This window comes from Amphiura filiformis, chromosome 7, assembly GCF_039555335.1.
Source record: "Amphiura filiformis chromosome 7, Afil_fr2py, whole genome shotgun sequence".
Taxonomy (NCBI): domain Eukaryota; kingdom Metazoa; phylum Echinodermata; class Ophiuroidea; order Amphilepidida; family Amphiuridae; genus Amphiura; species Amphiura filiformis.
The window spans coordinates 50,801,495-50,820,996 of NC_092634.1; the positions used below are offsets into that span (position 1 = coordinate 50,801,495).

General features: G+C 36.0%; 1 protein-coding gene across 1 annotated transcript; it reads right to left on the minus strand.

Annotated features, from left to right (window-relative positions):
• Positions 1 to 2,118: 2,118 nt before the first annotated feature.
• On the minus strand, positions 2,119 to 19,244 carry LOC140157295 (uncharacterized). Its single transcript, XM_072180438.1, has 3 exons — positions 19,125 to 19,244; positions 6,943 to 7,074; positions 2,119 to 5,173 (listed from the first exon to the last, which is right to left on the minus strand). The coding sequence occupies exon 3, from the start codon at positions 4,990 to 4,992 to the stop codon at positions 2,134 to 2,136; it is 2,859 nt and encodes a 952-aa protein (XP_072036539.1). The 5' UTR covers positions 4,993 to 5,173; positions 6,943 to 7,074; positions 19,125 to 19,244; the 3' UTR covers positions 2,119 to 2,133.
• Positions 19,245 to 19,502: the final 258 nt, after the last annotated feature.

A 19,502-nucleotide genomic window follows, 5' to 3' on the forward strand; every position in this document is an offset into this window, starting at 1 on the left:
GGTCAAAATCTGGGTCGGTTGGGACTGTAGAACAAGGTTTTCTTTTTTCGTCGCCTAAAGGAACAATTATTTACATTTGAAAAAAAAACCACAACAACATGGAAATATAACTTTTTGGTCAGATTAATATAAAGAAATAAGAGAAAAAAAATGGGAAATAAAACATTATTTGGATACAAATATGGAAAGCATTACAGAAAATGTTCCATATGCAGTAGCACAATGTGGCTCATTCAAAATACATATAGATCCACTTTATACTTGGGCTGTTGTTGACAAGGCTGTTATCGACAATATTGTTGACAAAGCAATTTTTCCGACTGTCGACTGATTGTCAACAAAAATATTAGTCATTAAAAATATTAGAGATAAGCTTAAGGAAGGGTATGAACGTTTGGACAGTATTTATTGTGGGACATTAGAGCACATCAGACATATCAAATTGCATTCTGAATACGAAGAATGTCCTTCTGATATCAAATAATTTTGATTTTTTGAAATTGCAATGTAATACATATTTTATGGCAAATCATTAAAATTGATATTTTTATATTTAACAGTACTTGAAGTAAACTTTATAAATCTGATGATTTATACTTAAAGTGTATGTAGGTGGGATGAAAAGCCGACGATCAATTGAAAATTTTGACCTGTCGTATTGAAGATATAGATTTTTTCCCCCAAAACACCAAATTTTAATAATTTGTCATAAAATTTGTATTATATTGTGAATTTCACAAAATTAAAATTATTTGATATCAGAAAGACATGCTTCGTATTCAGAATGCAATTCGATACATCTGAGGTGCTCTCATGTCCCACAAAAAATACTGTCGAAACGCCATAAACACTCATTCTAGATCCCTTAAATCATTACTTAATTGAGCATAAGATGACAATAATATGGATTATTAGACTTCATTTTGTAGTAGTTAAACCGATTATTATGTGTAGTTGATGATAATATTTTAATGTAAATAAACGATGCATAACATGGTCTCTAAACTTGATAATTGATATTGCTTTGTCAACAGTACTGACATCGGATCTTGAGATATGATGATGGATGACAATGAAAGTTCTACTCAACAATAACCCTACTTTTATAGCTATCCACAAATTACAGTTATAGTATTATCTTTTTACTTAGGCTGTGAACTTATATATATACAGTATGTACTTGTTGTATTCAGCACCAGCATAGCAAAATTAGGGATTCTTTTAAGGACTTGGATAGCAACGTTTGACCATGAAAATTTGTATTTTATATCGCGAATTTCAAAAAATCAAAATTATTTGATATCAGAAGGACATTCTATGCTATACACGCTATGCCACTGAGCAACACTGCTGGCAGTGGCGGCACCATGGGGGGGGGGCAGTGGAGGAAAATGCCTCTCCGAGTCAGAACTGTTGCCCCCCTCCAGAAAAACCTAAAATTATGAAAATTTCCACTTTTGCAGTAATTTTTGCATAAAATTTGTTGATTTCCCCCTGAAATTCACTTTGCCCCCTAATGCCCCCCGGAAAAATTCCTGGCACCGCCACTGATGAAATTGACTGATGAAACATCCAGAAACACAAGTTTTGACTGGTCTTGATATGATAGAATTCTTTATGTTAGGCCCTACCCTTGTCTGATTTACATTCATGTAGTTCTAACTGAAAGTGAAAATCAAAATTTGTGGAAATGAGGGCCAAAAATATGTCATTTTAAGGTGTTTTCATACAAAACTGTATGCTGTGACAATAAAGCTGAAAGACTTGTCCAAAGACTATATAGTTTCAAGTTATGCATTTTTATTTTTGGAAAACATATTTTCTGATCTTTTCATAACCAATTATCAAAAATAACATAAAATATTCTTATACTCAAGATTTTGAATGTTTTGACTTGTGCCATGTCTTAGAATTTTGTGACTACAATGGTAAGAAAACATGCAAAAATGCATGTTTTTGGCCAATTTTACCTCAAATTGCAAACATATTCTAATTTGACTTTTATTGCCAGTTAGAACTAACTAAAAGGATCGGGATTTAGCCGTGTTTCATTCGGCAAAACAAGATAAATATATTTTATTCCAAAAAAAAATAGTTTTTTTGGAATAGAGCGTACTGTGTAAGTGGTGCCAGCTATTTCTTCTTGAGTTGCTTTTGTGTAGCAAGTCTTTGACTATTCATATTGTCTATTGTCGCTCTACTGGGCAGCTTATTTGCTTTCTTTTCTGCAAGTTGTAGGACGGCTTCTATGCATGGAACAACTCTGATTGCTGCTACATAGTTATTTAGTAACTTGTGTACACAGTTTTGGAAAGCCGGTGTGTATTTCCGATCAATTTCATCGTAGCATTCTACGACGTTATCATCTTGCTCATCTTCAAGTACGAAAATTCTGTGTTCTAATTCTACGAGCTCTCGCCGCATTTGCTCTTTCTCCTTCAATGCATGCTTAAGCTTACTTGCTTCCTCTTCTTTCTTCTCTTCCTTTTGGTGACCTTTACCCTCTCCTAGTTTTCCTTCTAATTTAGCTACTTTTCTTCTCTGATAAACATCGCTATTCCTTAAACGCTTTATTGCTGATGTCTTGAGAGTTAACTTCGCTTTTTGAGATGAATTCAGTTTTTCCAATTCTTCTATTCTCTTATTTTTCGCTCTGAATTCATCTTCCAGGGTTTGTATATATTCATTTTTCTTTCTCATTTTTCCTGTTAATCTTTTTTCAATTTTCTTTTCCACCTTCTTATTAGTTGTCTCTACCGTATTTCCTACAGTACTTTGCTGCTGTAATCGCTTCAATTCAAATTCTACTTTTGAATGTGAAGAATGTGATTTGGGTGGTTTTGACGGATCAGTTGGCTTGGGATATTTGAAGACGTCTTGCAAGAAGGAGTTGTAAATTAACAGACCCTTTGGTTTTTTACTTGACTTCTTTAATGTATCGTGTCTTTGCTTCACTTTCTTGATCGCTTTTTTTAAGGCTTTAGCACTATAATTTACATCTGGTGACAGAGAGCACAGCCATTTTTTTGTGTTAGTCATTCCATGCCGAACATTGTACTCGTGTACAGTTTCATTTGTTGGCTGCTTGTTGCTATCAGAAGTCTGCACACCGAGTACAGTTTCATTTGTTGACTGCTTGTTGCTATCAGAAGTCTGCACACTGAGTACAGTTTCATTTGTTGGCTGCTTGTTGCTATCAGAAGTCTGTACATTGAGTACAGTTTCATTTGTTGGCTGCTTGTTGCTATCAGAAGTCTGTACATTGAGTACAGTTTCATTTGTTGGCTGCTTGTTGCTATCAGAAGTCTGTACATTGAGTACAGTTTCATTTGTTGACTGCTTGTTGCTATCAGAAGTCTGTACATTGAGTACAGTTTCATTTGTTGGCTGCTTGTTGCTATCAGAAGTCTGTACATTGAGTACAGTTTCGTTTGTTGGCTGCTTGTTGCTATCAGAAGTCTGTACATGGAGTACAGTTTCATTTGTTGGCTGCTTGTTGCTATCAGAAGTCTGTACATTGAGTACAGTTTCATTTGTTGGCTGCTTGTTGCTATCAGAAGTCTGTACATGGAGTACAGTTTCATTTGTTGGCTGCTTGTTGCTATCAGAAGTCTGTACATTGAGTACAGTTTCATTTGTTGACTGCTTGTTGCTATCAGAAGTCTGTACATTGAGTACAGTTTCATTTGTTGGCTGCTTGTTGCTATCAGAAGTCTGTACATGGAGTACAGTTTCATTTGTTGGCTGCTTGTTGCTATCAGAAGTCTGTACATTGAGTACAGTTTCATTTGTTGGCTGCTTGTTGCTATCAGAAGTCTGTACATGGAGTACAGTTTCATTTGTTGGCTGCTTGTTGCTATCAGAAGTCTGTACATTGAGTACAGTTTCATTTGTTGGCTGCTTGTTGCTATCAGAAGTCTGCACACCGAGTACAGTTTCATTTGTTGGCTGCTTGTTGCTATCAGAAGTCTGCACACCGAGTACAGTTTCATTTGTTGGCTGCTTGTTGCTATCAGAAGTATGTACATTGAGTACAGTTTCATTTGTTGGCTGCTTGTTGCTATCAGAAGTCTGTACATTGAGTACAGTTTCATTTGTTGGCTGCTTGTTGCTATCAGAAGTCTGTACATTGAGTACAGTTTCATTTGTTGGCTGCTTGTTGCTATCAGAAGTCTGTACATTGAGTACAGTTTCATTTGTTGGCTGCTTGTTGCTATCAGAAGTCTGTACATTGAGTACAGTTTCATTTGTTGGTTGCTTGTTGCTATCAGAAGTCTGTACATTGAGTACAGTTTCATTTGTTGGCTGCTTGTTGCTATCAGAAGTATGTACATTGAGTACAGTTTCATTTGTTGGTTGCTTGTTGCTATCAGAAGTCTGTACATTGAGTACAGTTTCATTTGTTGGCTGCATGTCGGGATCAGTATTGTGCACACTTACAGTTTCATTTGTTGGCTGCATGTTTTGAAATGAATTCAGTTTTTCCAATTCTTCTATTCTCTTATTTTTTGCTCTGAATTTATCTTCCAGGGTTTGTATATATTCATTTTTCTTTCTCATTTCTTCTGTTAATCTGTCAATTTTGTTTTCCAACCTCTTGCTAGTTGTCTCTACCATATTTCCCCCAGTACTTTGCTGCTGTAATCGCTTCAATTCAAATTCTACTTTTGAATGTGAAGAATGCGATTCATGTGGTTTTGACGGATCAGTTGGCTTGGGATATTTGAAGACGTCTTGCAAGAAAGAGTTGTAAATTAACACACCCTTTGGTCTATAACTTGACTTCTTTAATGTATCATGTCTTTGCTTCACATTCTTGACTGCTGTTCTTAAGGCTTTAACACTATAATTTACATCTGGTGACAGAGAGCACAGCCATGTTGCTGTGTTATGTATTCCATGCTGAACATTGTACTTGTATACAGTTTCATTTGTTGGCTGCATGATGTGATCGGTATTATGCACACTTACAGTTTCCTTTGATGGTTGCATGTTGGGATCGGTATTTTGCACATGTAGACTACTGTTTCATTTGCTGCACGTGTTGAACTTACTGTTATGTTCTTGGTTGGCTTCTTCCAAGTTGGTTGCCTTTTTCTTTTCTGTATTTCAGTTGGTGCTGTAGACATAGAATTGTTCTAGCTGCTTTCTGCTGTGTAATATGTCTGGTGCCCTATGGGAAAGGAATCATGTGCAAGGAAATACGGAATCAATCACAATACATTTTCCATCTTATTTGACATGGGATGAAATCTACTTTAACCCCATGAGAACTAGCTGCTGATTGGCCAAAAAGAAATTTTCAATATCAATTGGCCCAATCAGCAACATTGTTCGAATAATTATTAATTTGGGGTGAATTATTTGCAAAGCTCTATTCTGATCTTCTGCTTATAAAAAGTATTAAAAAGTTAAAACCTGTTTTAAAATACTTTATAGGAATTTAAAACACAAAATGAAAACAGTACTAAAGCATTGGGAGCAGTTCATATGTCTGAAGGATCATTTGTCCGAGAAGGGTTAAATTTAGGGTTTATGGCATTTTGGGTTAAAGTAAGTGTTAAGGTTAGGGTTTGCATTGGGGATAGGGTTAGGATCAGAGTTAGGACTAGAGTCAGGGTTATGTTTAGGGCAGGGTTTTAGCTAGAAATTGAGGATGGCCCGTCATTTGAATAAAATTGCCTGTCCTAATTTGACCTTTAAAACATTTACCAGACATCTATAGCCCATTGGGGGTTCAAAGAGTTCAAATATGTGCTGATATGGCCTTGTTTTACAAATTGGGTCTACTAAAAAGGTCAATTAGCTTCTCAAAACATACAATTTATAATATAGCATCTGTCAAAGGCATTAATTTTGCCCGTCCCAGGAGCAAACTGGCCGGCTAAAATGACGGCCAGACGGGTGGCTAACTAAGACCCTGGTTTAGGGTTAGGATTTGGTTATAGATTAGTGTAGTTTATGGTTAGGATAAGAATTAGGGTTATATATTATAACATCCCTATTGGGTTTAGAGCTGATATTGTATAAGATTAAGAAATTCAAATTCAAATGGTAACATAATGGAATGTTATACAGTAAGCAAAAGAATTAAGGTAGCTGTTGTGGTCACCCCTGTATATCCCATACAAACACAAATCGTCCGCAGAGTGCAACACTATCGTAAGTGCAGTAGAATGCAATAGCTGCCATTTGCAACATTTCAATAAATGTACTTTTAACTAATAGCACAAGAAAAAATACCCAACTACATTAAAAGGGGACATACATGTATCTTGGGTTAGCTTAGTGTACATCAGGAAAGTATACAGAACATCAACACTTTACAATGAGCATGATGAGGGGATTGTGCTGCAAATAGGTGTTTTGCAAAAGGCAGCTATTACATTCTACTGCACTTACGATAGTGTTGCACTCTGCCGACGAAACGTGTCAAAATGAAAACAAGCAGCCAATGCCTATACTCTTTAGCTCTGATTTTTACCTTATTGTTGAAATTGGTTGAGAATTAAAGAAACGGTGATCTAAACCTAATGAAGATATCAATTAAAAAGTAACTTTTGTGTTCTAATCAATAAAAGCACGACACTAGTTTTTCGTGGTAATCAATGAAAGCACGGCGCTAGTTCTCTTGTTTGCGAACGCTTTGTGTACAAATCAATAGGGCATGCAATGTGGTAAACTGCAACTTTTATATTTGAATCTTCCTTGGGTTTTTTGATCGTTGTGTCTTTATTTCTTGAACAATTTCAACGAATGAGGTCTTAAATTCGAGCTAAAAGATGCAGCTATTGGCTGTTTGTTCCAATAACATGTCTGACATATATCTGCCTTTGTTCAGGATATACAGGGGGGTGAATGTATCTGGTACCTTAATTATTTGGCTTATTGTAATCCAAGATCCATTTGTCATGAAATCTAGACCAAGGTCAGTTATTTTACCTTTTTTTGTTTTTCGTTCTGATCAGGTCTCCCAGTTTGAGTATCAAGTCACCATCCACTTCTGCAGCTGAGTGAAACTAGCATATTTATGTTCCTACTCGGTACTCCATAGAGCTTTCCTGTAAAAATACCCTGAAATGTGCAAAAATGTAATTTGTTTAGCTTAAGATTTGTCTAAATCATATTTTCCCACAGACAAGAGAGAAACAGACCGCATACAATCAGTCAAAGTCTTAGCATCACCCGATAATGAACGCCGATTGTTCCATGAAATGCGACAGGCGAGACTGCTACACAATTACCATGTATTTTCTCGGTCTGTCGCGAAAGCATGCAACGCTCTATCACGTATACACGAAGGCAAGCAGTGCTGGCATGATTGTTAGACATGGCACGATCGAACAATCAGCCCTCATGAATATGTGAGAACTCACATCATACAATACACAGGGACTTTGACTGGTTGTACGTGGTTTCTTTCTCGTCTGTGTATTTTCCATACAAAACATTAAAATATACGGTAAACTAAGTGTAAAGCAATATTATAACATTTCCATAAAAATTTTGATTTTGACTAGCAAATGTTGATTTATATTTTCCTTATAATATCAGATATGTCCCCTTTTAATTTTGAGCCAAACAAATGAGGTGAAACAAAGAAAATTGCTATTCCATTCTAGCGCCCATACACCAATGCGTCGATCAACATTACGCCGACTAGGAAAAAGGAGAGTTAAAAGAACCAGATACAACACTGCCACCAAAACCTTCTACCTGAGGAAAATAGCTAGATTGGGTGTGGATGAGATGTGGAACAAATTTCACCAGAAAGTTCTCCAATCATGGACGACCACATCCCCCATAAGCAGTCATCATCATCCCGCTATAACCTATCATGGTTCAACAGAAAGCTGGGACGACTGTGTCATAGAAAATATTGCAAAGCCTTCCAACTGGAAATCAGACTGGGACAATACCTGGTTCATCACAGAATAGAGCTTCCAAGATGAACTACAGGGTTCAAAAGAAATACCCCCACCCCTCACTGTTGGTAACCCATGCTTTAGAAAGGGTGAGTTTGAGAGGTCCACGAAATGCTTAAAAGGGTGGGTTTGAAAAATTTCTGGTTAAAATGTGTGTCCAAATATAAAGGGTGGTCAATGATAAAAAGGGTGGGTTTAGAAGTCAACAATTGCAATCTCAAAGCTTACTGTACATGTAATTTCCGCTGATGCACTGAGTGCCGGGGCCGGGCTGGTTCCTCATTAGTCATGGATGCAACCACCATTCAGTATAAAACAACGATTTGTTGAAATGAATTTTGACCTGAATGAGGTTTTCTTTTAAGTTTATAATTCAGCAGTTGTTTCAAAATACCGTAAAACCTCGTCTACAAGCATATACATGTTTTTGACGAATGATAAATTAATATGAAACAGCTGTAAATATGCCAATACAATAGATTGGTTTTACAATAGTTCTTTGTATATGCACATAGATCTGTAATTTATTTGCTCCTTAATGTTATAAAGTTGTCGATGGATGGCACCTGGAATAATTTAGCTTTCATCCAAAGCATTCTATATGCTTGTAGGTTTTACGGTAATAAAATCACTAGGGAGGAAAAATCCTGTGGAGAAATGAGTTCATAATTGACCAAAAGGGTGAACATTACCTGTAAAGTAAAGGGTAGGCTGAAGCATCTTGATCTAAAGTGAAGGTTTCCTTGGATAAAGGCGTACCGTAACAATCATGATGTGGCTACAAGAGTTTGGTTGCAGTTAAGGGGGTACTACACCCCTGCCCAATTTTGTGCCTATTTTTGCATTTTTCTCAAAATTTATAGAGCATTGGTGACAAGTAAGATATGTATATTATAGGGGCAAGGACTGCAACTACTGCACTGGAAATTTTATTTCAGCACAGACAATGGTTGTGGAGTTACAGTCAAAACTGAGGGAAAACCAATATTTGATCAATAAATCAATAACTACTTGCCTTGAGTTGCTGAATTTTCAGTGCAGTAGTTGTAGTCCTTGCCCCTATACATATCTTACTTGTCAGCAATGCGCTATAATTTTTGAGAAAAATGCAAAAATAGGCACAAATTTGGCCAGGGGTGTAGTACCCCCTTAAGAGGCTGGATGCTGATGACTGCCGAGTCATCAGAGATTGAACTTCTAATTAAATCAACCAATCTCTGATATTCATTTCTTTCCATATAAAGATTGTTGCAACCGTTTCAGTCTACCATTTACAGATACATTTCATCTTTTCGGTCCAGCCTCGAATCAGACGTTCATGTGAAGCTCATCGCCCGAGCTCATCGCCCGAGCTCATCGCCATCGGTGTGCAAATGGGTGCATGCAATTGAATGGGTGGGCAAATTCATGGCCCGACTTCTCAACCCGGGGGTCACTCCCATTGTGGCCTGTACACCATCCCCTGTTAATAAAAAAAGCGCAAAAAGGCTAGTTTTTCGCGGGTAGGTACGATACGCGCTTATCGTGCTTAGGGTGTCCAAAACGTAAAAAATTGGAAAAAAGGTAGCAACATTTTCAATTGCTAATACGCGGAAATTAAATTATAGGGTATGAAATTTGATGCAAGGAATAAAATCCCTGTTTAGGGTTTGAAAACAGGCATGTGTTACCAGTTTAGGGTTAAATCCTTGTTTAGGGTGCTTTTCAAAAGTTGATTATTGCGGATGGTGTACAGGCCTAGTACAAGGAACTTATACGTTGTCCTCATTCACAAACTGATACTATCTGTCCAACATATAAGGCTAAGACCGTACTGCAAAGTGCTGAAGGAATATTTATCCACAGTCAAGAATACATTGTGTAGGCTCCGTCACCCGTTGTTTGGGATCCCTCACAGTCACCCAAAACATCAAAACACCTAAAGCGATGCACATTACATATACTTACTTACAACTGTCTTTTATCATATTATGCACACAAAGTTTTGTCAACTTGCCTAGAAAAGCCTAATTTTGCCAAATTTAATCTCTGTGCAATCCTATGCAATTCCCACATCACATCGTTATCGTAGTCTTGCCAGCAAGACTTCAGTCTTTATCATAAACATACCGGTAATGACATCTACAGACCTATGGTTACAGTTATTGGAACTAATCGTTATCGGCGATCGTTTTTTTAATCCTGAAGTTTGGCTGGTTCCCACAAGAGTCATGCACATGCACAGCTAAAATAATTGATCGGGGATCATTGAAACGTCAATCGTTCCAAAATTTTATATATGCAATGACAGTAAACTTAATGGCGAGCGATCCGAATGTTGAGCCATACAAATTTACGTGGTGAACTAGTATAGCACAGTGGGAGTGATAAGACCCAAGCTTGAGTACTGCTCCGTGATCTGGGATCCACAGCACAAATCAGATGGGGATAAGTTAGAAAGAATCCAAAAAAGAGCTGCCAGGTTTACTGTTGGCGATAACAGCAGGGAGTCCAGTATCACTATAATTCTTGCTGATTTAGAGTGGGAACCTCTTCAGGACCGTAGGACCAAATTACGCTTGACGACCATCTACAAAGAAACTCACGGGTATATACCAAGTAACATCAAATGTCATCTTCGAGATACAAATTCATCCAGTCAACCTAGGACCAGGCAATCGGGGGCCTTATCTTACAACATAATCACCACAAACAAAGTATGGTAAAGACTGTTACAGGCACTCGCTATATCCAAAGACTATTCGTGAATGGAACCAACTCGACCAGAACCTACGCACTGCACCCAACGTCAAGACCTTCAAGACCAATCTAGAAACCATCAACATCAAGACGCTGACTTCAAAGGCCCACTTCAATATTTAACCGCGACTTTGCACATGACGCCCCCAACGTATGCGACAACATTATGGTGATTGTTACATATTGTACGTGACAAGACAGACAGATACAGAGTGATCCCCCTGGCTTCTCTAGACTCACCTGCCAGTCCTATACGCCTTGCCTATGTATATTAAGGACTGGCTTACGCCATTTGGGATGTCAAAGACAATGGAGGAATGGGAAATACAGAAATTTGAAAATTCTTAAAAATTTTATCACCCCCAATGTATAGGTATGCTAATGCTAGGTGTATTCAAATTTGCCATCAAACTGCATCATTTTATATATCAAATTAAAGCCCTTGATTAATAAAGCCAAAACTGAAAACCTTTTTTTCATAGCACTTTCCGTAGCAAAGTTACATCTGGTCAAAGATTGACTTTCATCAAAAAGATTCAGCTACATGTAGCAAAATTCCCCATAACAGCATTTCGGGGGTGTTTCTAGGAATACTGGACACTTCATCCCCTGGACACTTCATCCCCTGGACACTTCATCCCCTGGACATTTCATCCCCTCGTGTTAAAACGCTTCTTTGAGCGTGACAGTCATGACAGTGAATCAAGAATGCATATGAATATAATAATTGTTTAGAATCTTGAACTTAGAAGGTGAACTAATATAAGGAAATTAATCATCTTATTTATCCAATGTATGCACCGTGTTCTGTATGAGCCATCACCAGCTGATCACACGTATAATAATCGATCAATGTTGAATGGCAGCAGGGCCTATAATAGACTAATAGTTAATAATAGTTTATACATTCAATGAATTTACCTAAATTGTACAGTGCATACGCACATATCTTTTGTTATTACTGTGAGTATTGCTATCATTATAATTATTATTATTGTTAATATTATTAGGCATATTATTATTATTATCATTATTATTATTATTATTTACTGTGGGGTTTTTTGTTGATAGCTCAGACTAATTATTGTTATGTTATGTTTTAAAGTGTATTCTCTTTTTTCCTGTTATTTATGTATTTATAATGTATTGTTTGTTTGTTAATTAATTAATTAATTATATTATTATTATACAAATGAAATTACCACATCGCATAATACAAATTTGTTTCAGTATGGATGGTTTCACCCATCCACACTAAATCAGTTGCAATGTGTAAAATGACAAAGAATATGTCTTGAGTTTTGATGCACGCGCAAGAGGAATGATGCGCGCGCAAGAGGAATATTCTTTGTCATTTTACACATTGCAACTGACGAGTGTGGATGGGTGAAACCGTCCATACTAAACAAATTTGTATTACATGTGGTAATTTCATTTGTATAATAATAATATATTTCGCTCCTATATTTTATAGTTGAGCACTGTATCTAGTGATGGTTTCACTATAATTTTTTACTATAATTAATTAATTAATTAATTAATTAATTAATTAATTATTATTAATTATTAATTAATTAATTAATTAATTAATTAATTAATTAATTAATTAATTAATTAATTATTTATTAATTATTTATTTATTTATTTATTTATTTTATTATTATTTACTTAAAGTTGTTCATCTAACAAAATTAGTACATTTTAATACTATTTATCTGTTTATTGTATATTGATAAATATGTTTGCATATGGAAGGATCATGGCAATATTTTTGTATTGTCCACTTGATGAGGTGATTAGCGCAATGTCATGTTATATATGAGGTGACCTCAATGTTTATCAACAAAGGCAAGGGACTGGTATATTTTAATGCTTGAATAAACCCCATGCAACCACTACACTGTTTAATAGTCTTATTGTGATGTGGCGGGAGTTTTAAAAACACGAGCCCTGAACAAAATATGATGCGTCAGGCAAAAAACAATGGAAATTGTGATGATGCGTGCGCATACTGTCAGGCATTGACGTCAGAAGTCACATCATCTATACAATAGGAACAATAGCCGAATGGTTACAGGAAGTTGAATTCTTTCAATCATTGACTGGTGTACTATTAATCAATGGAATCTACATAACTATCATTCGGGAATCTGTAATATAACCACTGATAAGGTGCGATTAAAAGGTTCTAAAAGTAGTAAAGTACAAGGATAGTTAGAACTTATACTTGTAGGAGAATTAAATTAATACTAAACGGTAAAGACTAAGGAGTAGGCCTACTATCATAAAATACTGGAATTCCATCAGTTCAACTGATAATAAATATCTGCATTATATTTTTTCTTTTCTCCTGTTTTTGCCCATTTATTTTCTTGCTTTCCTCCAAAGATCCCTTCACCACCTCCAAAGATCCAATTTTTTCTTGTTTTCACCCAAAAAGCCATTTGTTGCTCCCAAGACCATTTTGTGGGGACACTCTATAGGCCTACTGTTATAAGATCGGCAACCAAGTTTTAGAATATGGCTCAAAAAACTGCAGAAAGAACTGATTTTGGGGGGTTTTCCACACATGCATGTCATGTTACTATTAGAGTGCCCCCCTCCCCGGAAACTTTAAAGTTTGAACTACGTGATTCCCGACAGAGTTTACACTCTGCATCTGTATGGATTACAATCCATGGCCCCTAAAGACCGGGTTATAAAAAATCGCGGGAGCACTTTGTATACTTTCTTGCTGATCAAAATCAGAAATAGTATAGGCCTGCCATTCCTTTCTATACAATTTTTTTTATAACCATGAGTTTTAAGTTCAGTCAACTTTCAATCAATCAACCCAGAACACCCTCCCGGGTCCGTGGATAACGACTGGTAATGTACATAGTCTAAGCTATTTTCTATTTTCATCGCCCCCCCCCCCCTGCCAATGTATAATGTCATGTAGTTAGTGATATTTTTAATTAACCCCAAAACAACCTCTTTCGTAGGCCTACATCATGCATTTTTGTAAAATTAGTTGATTCACTAACCTATTTTCAGCCACTGCCCCACTCCCCAGAGCCATGGAGCGACATGTTGTTATGTTATTTTAATAAACCCAAGTGAACCTACATGAAAAGAGAAACTTGGACCCCCCGCTTGGCACTTTTATCGTCTTCAGCCACTTGTGAGAATTGATATGGGAATATTCTAAGGATAATCATGGGGATTAAGCCCTTATATCAGTTATCTCCCTGTGTGTGTATCGACTTTAATTTGTTTCCCATTGTCATACTTGGATGCACACTAACCACAGAATGTTTTCTTTTTATTTGAATTAGTTGTTTGGGGGTTTTGTTTTGAAGGACCATTGACTATGACAGAATATCCAATTTAACAATTATGAAGTCGGCTTTTCAAAAATCGCCCAATATTTAATGGATTTCGCGGGTGAGATTTTCAAAGTAGCCAAAATGTCACAAAATCGCGGGAGCACTTTGTTTGTCGCGGGACGAAAGTCAAAAGTCGCCCAATTGGGCAACTAAAATTGGCAATATAGATTCCACTGAATGAAAGAGTTCAACTTCCTGTAACCATTCGGCTGACGGCTATTGTTCCTATTGTATAACATGACATTGCACACTAAATCTAATCACCTCATCAAGTGGACAATATAAAAATATTGCCACGAACCTTCCCTTGGGCCTATATGGTCATTTTCACGGTAAAGGGTGTAACTTTGGATTTTTAACATTTTAATCCGTAGTGTTCTAATAAAGCCACAGAATTCCATGATTTTTGGCCACATAAGTCATCTAGTTAGCAGCTACCTTGGGTAGCATAATCAGCTTTGGGAGTTACTGCGTTCAGTTTTAGCAGGCTTAAATGTACTTAATATTGCCATTTTGAAAAACTATAAAAAACAGTAACATTTTGTAAAACCCTGTGTTTTCTTCAGTTAGTTCATGGATAATTTTTCTTATCCTGAAAGTACAGTCATATGTTCAGTAAACACTGCCACATTAGATTTAATTGTGACCAGCCCTGTATTTTTGAGAACAGAAATTCGATATTTGTCGTTTCGGAAGCTTCATTTTCCGTTAACAATTGTTAACAAACTTTGTGGGTGTAGCTTTGGTTCATAATTCTTGGTTATTTCTTCACTTCTTCTTGATTCATAACAGTTGTTATCTGAACTTGAAATGGGTAACAAAAATTAGTCGATTTGCAAGCTTTTAAAATTTTTATAAAATCTTGACTTCAAAGAGCCGTTTTTCCGTTAACTTTTTTGAAGCCTCCGAAACAAACTGTTCAGCAAGCTTGTGCAAATATAAATAAAAGAGCTCATCAAAACTATTTATCAAAATGTAGCAAAGTAGATCCTCAAGTCACATGTTTTTAAATCGTGGAGATATATATCACTGTTTGAAAATGGGACCCAATACAAACTTTCCGTTAACAATTGAAGCCTCCGAAACAAATGAAGCCTCCGAAACAACAATAAGATTAATTATCATCTATGCATATCTAAATTGGTGTGTTTCATACTGATATCTGCATTGTAATTATTACTTGATATGTGCAGAATGTCATAAATTTAAAAAAAATTTGACATTATGGTTAATGTTTGAAAAATATACTGATATCCAAAAAAGCCTGTTTCGGAGGCTTCACATGCAAAAAACACCATGTACTTAACAAATGGGTGAAAAAATTAACATGTGATAAATCTACAATATCTGCCGCATAGAATCATTGATTCAATATACACAAGAAAATAACAGCTTAGATGATCCCAACACTGTTGTTTTCAAAAAAACTAATTCTGCAATGTTTAACAATTGTTAACATGAAGAAAAAAAAAAAAAAAAAATGACTTGCTGTGATAATTTAATTTTTGTCACAACTGAAATTCAATACTTAGAAACAAATCATGAAAATTGGTAATTGTGATATTTTTTACCTATTTTTTTATGTCAACTTGTAGTGGTTAGCCAAATATTTTACTTTTATGATCACCTGTGTTGTTAACTGAAGCCTCCTAAACACAAATCGCTTGAATTGCCAATTCTAAAAAATAACTCCTTTCTGTAAAACTTGGCTGGGAGGTTCCTTTCATCAAGTAGTATTTGTACATGAAGTTAGACATTCAAATTATTTTAGGAACCCAATTAAAACTTAAAAAATATGTTTAAGGTTTGGAAATTTCCATTGTAAATGACACTTGATGTTAAAATTTTTCAAAATTGCAATTACAAACATAGCAAAACATGGTATAAAATTTAACTTATATCTGTTGACTTACTTTGGAATGGGATTTCACATGTATTACAGCTTTCATGTCATAATTTTCTGAGGTTATGTAAAATACATTTTTTCTTAGATTTTAACCAAAATGTTATGGAAATGTCAATTTTTTTATTAGAAATCAAAAGATTTAAGCCTTGAAACATTATTTTACTGGAATTTAAGTTGCTTCTATGCATGATTTCAGTAAACAGAAACATATTTAAGTGGTTTGAAATTTTGACCCCAAAAATCAAAAGTTACACCCTTTACCGTGAAAATGACCATATGCAGACATATTTGATGCTATTATCTTATTAATAATATAACATACTATCCACATGACATAACATAAACAGATACATGGTTCCCATAAAAATGTAGGCCTACTAATTTTGTTAGATGAACAACTAAGTAAGTAATAATAAATAAATAAACAAACAAATTATAATAATTATAAATAAATAAACAATTACCTATAAACAATACACAATAAATACATAAATAACAGGAAGAAAGAGAAGAAATACACTTTAGCTAAGTTAAATAGTCCAGGCTAATATCAACAACAACAAAAAAACAAAGTATAATAATATAAATAATAATAATAAAAATATTAATAATAATATATTGACGATAGGCCTACCCGGTAAAATTACAAAATAATAATACTCTTAATAATAATAATAGGCGTAAATTAGAATCATCCGTGTAGGGGGCCTACACGCACTGTTCAATATAGGTAAATTCATTGCACTATTGCCATTCCACATAGATCGATTTTTATACGCGTGATCAACTAATGATAGCTCATACAAAACACGGTGCATACATTGGATAAATAAGACTAATTTTAAATAAAGATTTAATTTCCTTATATTATTTCCTTCTAAAGATCCTAAACAATTATTATATTCATATGCAATCTTTTTACTGTCACGCTCAAATAACGCTACAATAGCTAGAGACTGACCGATCAGATCGGTAGCTTCCGTATCGGGCCGATTATTAGCTTATCGGTAGTGATCTGCATCGGCCGATTTTTCCTTCATCCGCCGATGTATTATGCACCGATCACCCAATATCATGAAAGTAATTGTTGAAGCTTAACAAGTATTCATTTATTGGTATATTTCTTTGAATTAGACTAGTTAAATCAAGCAAAATTTAGCAAAAGAACAAGCTTTGTAGGCGATAAACATATATAAAATCATACCGTGATTCAGGCACGCAGCTGAGATAATCAGGTAATTCCCGCATGCACATTACAATTGTAGTTCTTACTTCGGGTTACACGTGCGTGCACGGGCCGTGTGCAAAACTCAACACTTCCGGGTTACACACGTGCGTGTCAGTTGAAGAGAGCTACGGGCCGTGTGCAAAACTCACACTGACTTGAACGTAAACACAATATTAAAATGGGCGATCGAATGATTCAATGGACTGGGACATCAGGGGGAAAAGGTAAATTGAGCTTATAATAATCATGGTCAAATTCAGTATTTTAAATGCATATGGGAGTGTGTTTTTTTCTGCTCTGAGCATACATAATTATGGTAATACTTTGCGTACAAGTACCCTTTCAACATATGGGTGAAATTTACTCACGATGATGGCAGCCATTGTTTACAATTGGGGAACTGGTAATCGGCGATCGGCGATCGAATCGGCAGATCAAAGAGATAATTGATCGGCCAATCGGCCGATTCAGATAAGGACCTGATCGGTCAGTCTCTAACAATAAGGTTTCAATATGAGGGGATGAAATGTCCAGGGGATGAAAATGCGAGGGGATGAAATGTCCAGTTACCGTTTCTAGATCTTAGTCTCATTATGATAGCAGCTTTTTAAATGGAACTGCTATCAAAATCCCCCTAAAATTCCATGTGTGATTGTCTTATCACCATAAAAAATCATATATTTGGGTCAAGTGAAGTATAGAAAACATATTTATGTAGGTTTCCTTCTTCGGCCAGTTGTTTTAAATTTCAGAGATGTCACAGGCTGACCCCAAAAATCCTGAACTTATGGGCGTAGCGAGCGAAGCTCTCGCTAACACGGCCGGGGGTCCGGGGCTCGCTTAAGGGCCCCCGGTGGGGTCCAGGCCAGATGGTTTCTGCACATTTAGCACCACAGTAAAGGCCATTTCAGAGGGTAAAAAGAACAGTTCAAAGCTTTTTTTTTTTGAAAATCCGTAATTTTTTTTTTAATCCCCAAAATCCGGAAATGTGACTAGACGTTCGCTTTTCGTATCTCTTTCCTTGTTGGAAAGGTATAACGTTGAGGAGATAGGAACATGTACCCGATTGTACCGTCATCCGGGACCTACTCTGCCATGTTTGGCTGAGTAACGGTACATGAACACGGTCTTTTGTGCCTATGTAAATTAGTCATTGTGTAAAGATGTGTTTATACCCATGGGTTACTCATCATCAGACTGAATCCTTGTCGTTAACTGCACAAGTTATGTGTACAATTTTAGAGAACGTTGACCGACAGAGGGTGTCAATATAGGCCTACGTGTCGCTTTTGAAACATAGCGAATCATGCACATGCTCAGCAGGCAAATATGACGGCGATTTAGTACACTGATCATGCGTGCGATTCAGGTTTCTGCAAAAGCGATTGAGTATAAATGCATCTTTAGAAATGACCGGCGATTGTGTGTTCTCAAGTGGGTTTTATCATGTTAATTAGTGACCTGACACACATTTGTATTGGTTCGATCAAGCATTGAAATGCTGTCATTTTTTGTACTGGATCGTTCAAGCATCTCCAACAAATTTTTCAATGTAAGTGCCTCTGGCCCTAGTAGAAGTCAAAAACGGATACTATGGCCAGAGTTCTAGGGCTAAATGTGACATCTCTGAAATTTAATTTGCATTGACATTTTCGGCGAATTTGGCTGACTAGCAAATGTGTTTTAAGGTTTGCCTGGGATACCTACAATCATGACAATGTATATAAAATTGGTATCCACCTTATTGTGCTTGCTAATTAATGACTCGATTGAAACAAAATTAAGGAACGAATGCATTTTAGTGTCCAAAAAGGCAAAATTATCGTCAATGTTCTGCCGAATTCTGCACCCTTGTGAAGGGTTCAGAAGAATTCGAATCGGGAATAAAGAAATATCCGATCTTTGCGATCAAAAATACAAAATTACAACTTTAAACATACTATTAGCAAAAGGCCTACCTTCAATCGAGTCTCCACTATTATCGAAGACAAACAATACTCTCTTTCTGTGGTCAATTTAAAAAAAAAATAAGACAATTTCAACTTGTTTACCTACTGCTCATTTTTTTTCTGGCACCTGCTCTTGCTATACACAGCCTGTCACCACAAACTTATATATCTGAGGGCTCACTGCATTCATATTAAGGGCACACACCTCCAAATCACTGTGTATATATTTTAAAAAATAGGAAGGTTTATTTCAAACTCTATAAATGGTGTCCCGAAGGTCAAATTGCTAGAATTTACATTAAACACACCTAAAAAGACACAATGCAATTTGAAGGCAGCAGCTTATTAGCTCTTATTAATCACAGCACCAATGATTTCAACATCGAT